Source organism: Muscardinus avellanarius (genome assembly GCF_963383645.1).
Source record: "Muscardinus avellanarius genome assembly, chromosome: 8".
Classification (NCBI taxonomy): domain Eukaryota; kingdom Metazoa; phylum Chordata; class Mammalia; order Rodentia; family Gliridae; genus Muscardinus; species Muscardinus avellanarius.
The window spans coordinates 85,938,762-85,948,729 of NC_137794.1; the positions used below are offsets into that span (position 1 = coordinate 85,938,762).

The 9,968-nt window shown below is 40.7% G+C and overlaps 1 protein-coding gene across 1 annotated transcript; it reads left to right on the forward strand.

Moving 5' to 3' along the window:
- LOC308266098 (trace amine-associated receptor 6-like) lies at positions 1-1,038 on the forward strand (the record flags this gene model as incomplete). The annotated part of the gene is made up of 1 exon (XM_080700124.1): positions 1-1,038. The coding sequence occupies one exon, from the start codon at positions 1-3 to the stop codon at positions 1,036-1,038; it is 1,038 nt and encodes a 345-aa protein (XP_080556250.1).
- Positions 1,039-9,968: the final 8,930 nt, after the last annotated feature.

Sequence of the window (9,968 nt, forward strand, 5' to 3'; positions counted from 1 at the left end):
ATGAGCAGCAACTCGTCCCCACCCGCAGCCCCGCTGCTCTGCTACGACAACGTAAACGGCTCCTGCGTGAAAACCCCCTACTCACCTGGCCCCCGCCTGCTCCTCTACGCCCTGTTCGGCCTGGGCGCCCTGCTGGCCGTGCTGGGCAACCTCCTGGTGGTCACTGCCATCCTCCACTTCAGGCAGCTGCACTCCCCCACCAACTTCCTGGTGGCCTCGCTGGCCTGCGCGGACTTCTTGGTGGGGGTCACCGTGATGCCCTTCAGCATGGTCAGGTCGGTGGAGAGCTGCTGGTACTTCGGGAGAAGCTTCTGCACTTTCCACACCTGCTGCGACGTGGCCTTCTGCTACTCCTCCCTCTTCCACCTGTGCTTCATCTCCATCGACAGGTACATCGCCGTGACCGACCCCCTGGCCTACCCCGCCAAGTTCACGGTGGCGGTGTCGGGGATTTGCATCGGCCTCTCCTGGGCGCTGCCCCTGGTCTACAGCGGCGCCGTGTTCTACACGGGCGTCAATGAGGATGGGCTGGAGGACTTAGCCAGTGCCCTCAACTGCGTAGGAGGCTGTCGGGTAGTTGTAAATCAAAACTGGGTGTTGATTGATTTTCTGATGTTTTCCACACCTACCTCCGTTATGGTAATTCTGTATGGTAATGTTTTTCTAGTGGCTAGAAAACAGGCCAGGAGGATTGAAAATATCAGTAGAAAAGCAGAATTATCCTCAGAGAGTTACAAAAGCAGGGTGGCCAAGAGAGAGAGAAAGGCCGCGAAAACGCTGGGGATCACCGTGGTTGCTTTTATGATCTCTTGGTTACCGTATATGATCGATTCATTGTTTGATTCTCTGGGGGGTTTTATAACTCCTTCCTATCTTTATGAGATATTTAGCTGGTTTGGTTACTATAACTCTGCTCTAAATCCTTTGATTTATGCTTTATTTTACCCTTGGTTTAGGAGAGCTATAAAACTTATTGTAACTGGCCAGGTACTGAAAGATAGTTCATCAAATATAAATTTGTTTTCCAAGTTGGCCTGAATTTGAAACTGAAGATTTTATTGATACAATGAGAAATTCCCTGTCATTATGATGCCATGATACAGTGCTTTACATAGTACTTTTGAAACATTTGATAAAAACATTATTTACCAAATGAAGATTGCCTCAAGGTGTGTACTTCTAGTTTCCTTAAATTTGCGCAAGTCACTGCCTTTTTTTTTTTTTTTTTTTTTTTTTTTTGCGGTACTGGGGATGGAAACCAGGGCATTCCACTTCTGAGTGACATCCCTTATTTTTTATTTTTTTATTTTGAAACAGGGTCTCACTGAGTTGCAAAGGGCCTCACTAAGTAGCCAAGGCTGTCCAGGAACTGCAATTCTCCTGTCTCAGCCTCCCAAATGCTGGGATTACAAGAGTGTGCCTCCATGCCTGAATTAGTTCCTTGTCTTTTTGGAGGTTAATTATTTTCCCCTTCCAGGCCTTTATTTTTAACTACTGTGCCTTCTTCCAAAGTTTTCAGTTTCCTCTCCTCTGTGAAGGGCCTGTGCTAGTGTCTCCCCTGAGGGTGATGAGCTGGCTTTCCTTCTCAGCAGCTTATTCTCAGGGCGCCATCCTCCCCCAGCTCCTCACAGTCCTCTGTGCCATAAGCACCAGCCTTTTCAGACTTGGAATGGAATAATATTTTGTGTTTTGGGAGATAGTTTGCAAACATGGGGAGGACCATTAGCAAGTGGTGCTGCTTCTTCAATAGTGATTGTCTTTAGATGAAATTGTTTTTCTTGTCTTTCAAGCTGTCTTTCAAGACAGCTATAGTATATGACCATTTTCTATAAATACTGCTATGGATAAAAGTAACAATATCCTGGCATGGTGGTGCACTCTCGTAATCCCAGTACTTGGGAGACTGAGACAGGAGGATTGCAGGTTTGCAGCCAGCCTCAGCTACTTAGTGAGAACCTCTGCAATTTAGTGAGACCCTATTTCAAAATAAATAATATAAAATAGGGCTGGGGGTATAGCTCAAAGGTAGAATGCCCCTGGGCTCAATTCCAAGTACTGCCCCCCAAAAGTAACAATATGTTTAAAGTTATGGAAAAAGAAAAGAATAGATTATTCAAAAAATGGTGATGGGGCACATGAACTTTTGGAAAATATTATTAAGTGTCTTACTTCATACCTTTTATAAAACCAACACTGATTTCTTCTGGATGCTCAAACATTAGAAGCAAATATTGCTTTTATAATATTTCATTGACAGGCCAGGTGTGGTGGCACACACATTTAATCCCAGGTTTGGGATGCTGAGAAAGGAGGATCACAGTTCGAGGACAGCCTCAGCTACTACTTAGTGAGGCCCTTTACAACTCAATGAGACCCTGTTTTAAAAAATAAAGAATAAAAAACAGGGCTGGGGATGTAGCTCAGAGGTCGAATGCCCCTGGGTTCTATCCCCAGTACTGAAAAAAAAAATTCATTGACAGGATCATAGCAGAAAACCATATAGATTAATGCACTCAAAATTTTTTGAACTTCGAAAGTAAACATAATTTTTTAAAAAAGAAAGAAGCCTGTCAGCCTAGCATGCTGGTACATGCTTGTAATCTTAGTACTTGAGAGGCTAAAACAGGAGGATCTCAGGTTAGTGGCCAGCCTCAGCAACTTAGTGAGGTCCTTAGCAACTTAGTAAGACCCTGTTTCAAAATAAAAAATAGAATAGGGCTGGGGGTATAGATCAGAAGTAAAACACTCTGAGATTCAGTCCTCAATAACTAACACACATACACATACAAAACACACACACACACACACACACACACACACACAGAAAAAAGTAAAAAGAGAGAGAAGCTTGCAAAAACTATTGATAATAATATAGTTTTAAAATGTTTGTTAAGCAATAAATCAACAACCATACCTTATTAGGCAAAAAAAGGAAAAAATGAATTAAGTAAAATGGAAAATTAACAAATTATCAAAAAAGGCTAGCTAAGTGTGGTGGTACACTCCTACAATTCCAATACCTGGAGGACTGAAACAGAAGGATCATGAGTTCAAGGCCAACCTTATCAAGACCCTGTTTCAAAAACCAAAATGGTCTGGAGGTGTAGCGTGTAGCTCAGAACCCTGGGTTCAATCCTCAGTAACCCCTAAAATCCTAATCAAGATGTGCTAATTTCCTATTTCAAGTTAATAACTTTTACAAGACTAATACATGATGGAGATGGGAGGGGTTCATAAGAGTTGATCATGCCTATATTCAGTTCAGAATTTAGTATCTCTTCTCTAAAGGGAATAAATAAAAGTTGTGTGTAAAAATTGAAAGTATGCATGTCACTTTCATGCCGAGTGAGAGAGCTCAGTGACGAGGATCTTCACTGCATAGCTCAAGTGTTGACTGGAAAAACCTAGATTGATATAGGAGAAATCAAACAAATGGTGCCCTATCTGTGGAGGAGTCTTATGAAGTCTTTAAAAAGTATAAGAAGTTCTATGCAAATTGACATGGTAAAGCAATCACAACACATGTTTTGACTAGAAACAAAAGAGAACAGAAAGATTCTGATGCAGGTTACTAAGGCTGTAGTGTGACCCCTATATATAAAGTAAACGTCTATGTGTTTTTACAAAGCCTAATTTTATGTATAAGATGACAGCATATGTCAGAGTATTTACTTTGTAAATTAATTATGTCATTTAAATGTATGTGATAAAGAAAATATATTAAAAGTTGTATTGCCATTTCACATCCCTCAGCTCTGATCTGAGCATTGAAGTTACGTGTGTGTGTGTGTGTGTGTGTGTGTGTGTGTGTGTGTTACTAAGGATTAACCCCGGGGGTAGGGGGATTCTACCTCTAAGCTATACTACCAACCGTAATTTATTTTTTAATTTTTAACAGGGTCTTACAAAGTTAGCATGTGCTGGCCTCAAACTTGTGATCCTCCTGTAAGAAAGGAAAGCAATCTTTTCTATTGAAGTTACAAGATCACATAAGAACTGGCAGGCTTCCATTTTGTAACTGTAGCTTAAGTATCCGTTTTGTAATTTTTGTACACTTGTCTCTGTGTTCCACTTCTGGATGTACTGATTTTTTGTTTCTCCTTTTGTAAAATCTGTCCAGTGAAGACCAGCCAACCAGATTAGATAAAAAATGAAACAAAACATACTGCAGCTAATTGGGAAGGGCGTAGTGTAGTAATTTTTATCACATTAGGAGATAAAAGTCTTAGCAGACCGCCTGCCCAGTGTGCATGGATCCTTCTGTGCAGAAGTAAACTGCCTTGCCGAGTTGCTTTTGGCTTTATGAGTTTTTATTTGTGGTTTTCCTAAAATCTGTCTCTAACACTCCTGTTTAAACCTCCCATGTATTGGGATTATAGGCATGTATCACTAGATCCAGCTTATTTGTTTGTTTGTTTGTTTAAATTTAAGAAAAATATATTTTCATTATGTATCTGTGGTGTATTTTTATCCTAATAAAACTATATTTTAACTGTATGAATTTATTTTAGATAAATAAAATATTTATTTTATTTATTTTAACTTATTAATGTATCTTGCAAATCATATATATTTTTTTTAGGTACTGAGGATAGAACCTAGGCCTATTCTACCTCCAAACTATACCCCCAGCCCTATTTTTTACTCTTTCTTTTGAAACAGGGTTTCACTGGGTTGCAAAGGGCCTCACTAAGTAGCTGAGGCTTTCCGCAAACCTTAATCTTCCTGTCTCAGCACCCCAAAAGCTAAGATTACAAGCATGCGCCACCATATCTGGCTGCAAATTATATCTTAATGCTATTAAAGTATTTGTAAAGTTTTTCAGCATGCCCTAAGGTCCTTGAACTCTTCCTCCACTAAATATTAATTATGTGTTGTATTCAGGAACTATAGATGCTAAGAGAAATTCACAAGATCTGTTCCTGACTAGGTGTTGGAGTAAGAATTAATTCAGTTGTTCATTAACACGGTAAAATAAAGTCCAAAGGAGTTTTAAAAACAGATGTTTGAGAGCTCAATGAAGGATGAATGGAGAGGAAGGCTTCTGCAGAAGGTAGAGCTAGTCTTTAGCATGTGCCATTCCTATTAGCACGAAGACCTGCCAGGCAACCTGAGAATAATCCTGAGTAGATGCAGGAGCTCTTCCTGAATTTTCTCAGATGCCTCATGCTGTAAATATCTGAACTATAGTCTGAGTAAAGCCTGGACATGGCGTCATGACCATCACCTTGTAAGAGTATTGGCTGAGAGTAGAAATAATGTCACAAAGTCTGATTTCAAAAATGTCAGTGATACAGACACTTAGAGAGGCTGCCTTTGATGAAGCAATGATTTCTCACCTAGGCCTGCAGGGAAAGCTCGGCATTTCTACCTTCACTTTGTATCTTCTCCTTTATTATCTTAGCTTTTGGCTCAAGCCCCACTCAGCTCTGTATGTAGACATGTTGATCATTTAAGAAGTGTTTATCTGAAAATTAGTAATACAAGGTTTGTTAGCCCTCATTTTACCTCACCCATCTCCTCTCTTTGAAGACTGAAGCAAGAGTCCAGCTTCCTGCTTCAGATGCCCAGGGCTGTGCCTAGAAGACTCCATCACCACACCCTCCCAGGAACACAGATCTGAGAGACAAAAACCCTGAGCAGCAAGAAGAGATCGCCCCCCTGCCCCATGGGATAAGGACTTCTCTAGAGCCGGCTCATGGGAGAAGGTCTGAGAGAACCACCGACCAGAACACGGCTTGCCCAAGACTGCTTAGTGAATGCTTACCTCTTACAACCTGCCCCAATTACTCCCCTGTTTTAACCTAAAGCTCCTGTTGGAACCCCGAAGACAGATCTGAGATGCCAGATCTCATTTTTCTTCTGCAGTGGTCATCTTGAGTAAAGTTTGCTTTCTTCCTACTTTTCACCAGCACTTTTCTGTTTGGTGTGTGGGTGAGTGGTAGGACCTGATTTGTTGGGGTAAGACCTCTGTCCTAGGATGTGGGTGAAAAGAGGATGGGGAAGGAATGTGTTTGGAAGAATTATATATAGTATTTTCCATTCAAAGAACAGAAATGGACAATTGATAAAGGTAAATAAAAAATAAACAAAATTAGGTTTTTAGAGTTATTGCTAGGAAAAGGGCTTAGAAAGAGGAGGAACATATTTTTTAACACCCCCAGTCTTGGACTTGACATCTCATTTGAAACATAATATTTCCCCAGCAGTAGAAAGAAGTTGAGAGCAGTACATCCTATCTAGCCCCAGGGTGCAGAGACCTGTGGCCAAGGCCTTAAAATAGGAGACTTCACAACAAGGGTGGGAGGAGAATTTCCCTTTAAAAAAAAAAAAAGAGAGAGAAATTCTCATAGTTAGAGAAATTCATTCCATGAGACACACCACAAATGACCACCCACAGCTATGAAGGTGGGGCCAAGGGCCAGGAACTTGGGGAAAAAAGGAATAAATCCTAAATATATTAAGATGTATGACTTGCACTTGGTGGAATGCACACCTATGAGCAAATTTAAGTAACTGCAGAGAAGTAAATTATACCTGTAGCAAACTTGAGTGCATGCCAGCTAACATTTATACCGATTGCTGAGTATAATTTTGTCTTCTCCCCTCCCACACACTGACCTAGTATAAATTCAAACTTCTGGTAAACTGTACACGGTTTGATCAGTCTTCATTTCATATGCTCTATGCATGATGCCCATGTGGTAGCAACTTGACCCTTCCGGTCCATCCTGATGATTCCTCACACCTCCTTCCTCATCTCCAAGACTTGGCAAATGCTTCCTCTCTTTCTGTGTATCTTTTCACTATTTTACCTTCAATATCTCTTCTTAGCCAACTAGACCCAGCACCAAGGGTTCATTGGTAAACTTTCCCCATATGTCCTTGGTAAAAATGTGTTATAACTCTGTTATGCTGTTCTTCTATTGCATTAGTGTCTATCATAGCAATTGAAATATTGTTATTTTAGTCAGGTGCGACTAAGGTAAATAAAAAAATAAGCATAGTTAGGTTTTTAAAGTCACTGCTAGGAAATGGACTTAGAGAAGGAAAGAAGGAACATATTTTTAACACCTCCAGTCTTGGAATTAGCATCTCATTTGAAACATAACACTTCCCCAGCAATAGATAGAAGGCCAAGAGCAGCACATCCACACTAGCCCCAGGTTGCAGAGACTTGTGGCTGGCACCTTGAAAGAGGAGTCTTCACAATGGGGGTGGAAGGAGCACTTCCCTTTCTTTCTGGGATGCCTGCAATCCCCATACTTGGGAGGCTGAGAAGGAGGATTCAAGTTTGAGCCCAGGCTTAGCAACATAGCAAGACCTGCAGCAATGTAGCAAAGAACCTATTTCTAAAGAAAAAGGGCTGGGGATGTAGCTCAAAGGCTTCTGCCTTTACCATTACCAAATGTGTGTGTGTATATATATATATATATATATATATATATATATATATGCATATATATGCATACATATGTGCATATGCATATATACATATATACGTATATATGCATATATACATATATATGCATATATACATATATATACATATATACACATATGTATATATATATATTCAGCTATATAACTCTATATAGTTATCTTTATTTGTTTACATGTTGTCATCTCATACCAAAGTTACAGAAGTAAAATAAAATAAAATATTATGTATAACATTTTATTCATTCAAAAATTATATTGAAGCCGTGCTTAGTGGCTCATGCTTGTACTCCCAGTGGTCAGGAGGCTGAGACATGAGAATTGCAGGTTCACGGCCAACCTCAACTACTTAGTGAGGTTCTTTGAAACTTAGTGAGACCCTGTTTCAAAATAAAGAATTTTTAAAAATAGGCTAGAGCCAAGCGTGCTGGCTGAAGAGACCCTGTTTCCAAATAAAAAATATAAAAATAGGTTTGGGAGTGTAACCCGGAGGTAGAAGGGTTTCCAGGAACTCCAGTACCACAAAAAAAAAAAAAAATAGACTAGGGTTTATCTCAGAGATTGAATGCCCCTGGGTTCTATCCCCAGACCCACCAAATATATATATATATATATATATATATATATATATATATATATATATATATATATATACATATACACACACAAATATATAGGCAATCAGTCAAGGGGACAGGAAGAAGAGTGAGTTACTTTGGGTTCCCCTGAAGCCAACCACAAAACAAAAAGTCCCAATGAATAAAGTTTGCTTAGGAACTGCAGGAAGATTCCCACAGCTGTGAAGGAATGAGAAGGGAAGAGAGAGTGAGCAGCCTGTGTAAGGTGCTGCCAGCAGGGAGAGCAGTTCCTCCACCATGGGAATCTGGGAACTGATGTAAGTACCTCGGAGTCATCCTGCCTCCTTGTCACAGAGCTGGAAACTTCACACATCAATTCCTGTCATTCATTAGTTCAGGGCAGCTGCCAGGAATGATCACTTCTTCAGATCGAACACCGACTCTGTGGTTTGTAATGTGGTCTCCATGTAAGAGAAAGACCTTGGGCGAGAACAATCAGGTGTTGGCAGTTGGAAGTCAAGCCAGTGTGCACTGCAGCAGAAAAAGGAAGAGTGTGAGACACAGTGTGGGCCCTGACAGCTTCTACTGCCAGGGCCAGAGGACGGCTTAACCTAACAAACCGTACTAGCATGCTCCAAAGGACTGTGTGCTCGTGGAATACCAGTGGCCAGGAGGGCAGATTTTGCCAGTGGGTCAGTCCATGAGGAAGATTGGAAGTGGAAACTCACAAACTCCACCAGTGTCTGTAGGTTTTCCATGTGCTAGGCTTCTAGAACCATCCTTTCCTTTTGCCACTTCTGTTTTTAAGGACCTTCTCATGACTTAATCTGTTCCCTAGTTACTGTTCTTTTGGTCAGAAGTATTTAAGAGACTGGGAAGAGACATCTTTTCTATTTAACTTTTTTCTCCTGGGAAGGAGAGAACACAAGTTTGGTGCTGAGCTTGCCTGGACATCAGCCACAAGCCAAGAGAAATAGAGGAAGCTCAGCCCAGGATAAGAAATAGGATATGGAAGAGAAGCACAATGAACCAGAATTCAATGTGAGCCCTGGAAGATTTAGGAGAGGGTCACAACGTCAGGTCCCAGGGAGGCAGCGGACACAAGTGATTGACCTCAACCCAAGATACTGGGAGGAGAAACAGTGTCAGTGCTGGGATGGTAGAGGGAACCCTAGATCAGGGCTAAGCATCTTAGAAATTGGCCACATAGTAGAACTCATTCTACACAGTAGAAATCATTGGGATTCTGGACAATAAGCTCATGGACCACGAAGACAGTAGGTAAATAAGGCAGGTGTAAATAGGATGCTTCCTGGATTTTGATTGCTATTTCTTAAGCAAGGGGATGAATTGCATGATTATCATAGTAGAAAAAAATTTTCCTTACCTAGAAAATATTCATCAATATTATCTCTGATTATTGTTTCAAATTAAAGAATAAAAAACAGGGCAGGAGGTGTAGCTGGGAGGTTGAATGTCCCTGGGTTCCACCCCCAGACCTGCAAAAAAAAAAGTGTTATTGCTTTTAAATGTTCAAGAACCTAAAATATTATTTACAGAATTAATAGCCACTACATACTTAAGAAAATATTTGCAGCACTGGACAAAGCATTAGTGTTTAAAAAAAATAAAAACATAGTCAGGCATGATAATTCTAGTACTTGGCAGGCTGAGATGGGAGGACCCGGTTCACAGCCAGCCTCAATTACTTAGTAAGGCCCTCCACAACTTAGTGAGACCCTGTTTAAAAAAAAAAAAATATGGCTTGGGGTGTAGCTCGAAGGTAGAATGCCCCTGGATTCAATCCCTGGCACCACAAAAAATAAAATAAAATAAAAGCATATTGTGTGTGTGTGTGTGTGTGTGTGTGTGTGTGTGTGTGTGTGTGTTGCTAGGGCTTTAGCCCAGGGATGCTCTACCTCTGACTTATATCCTCAGCTCCCTGCTGTA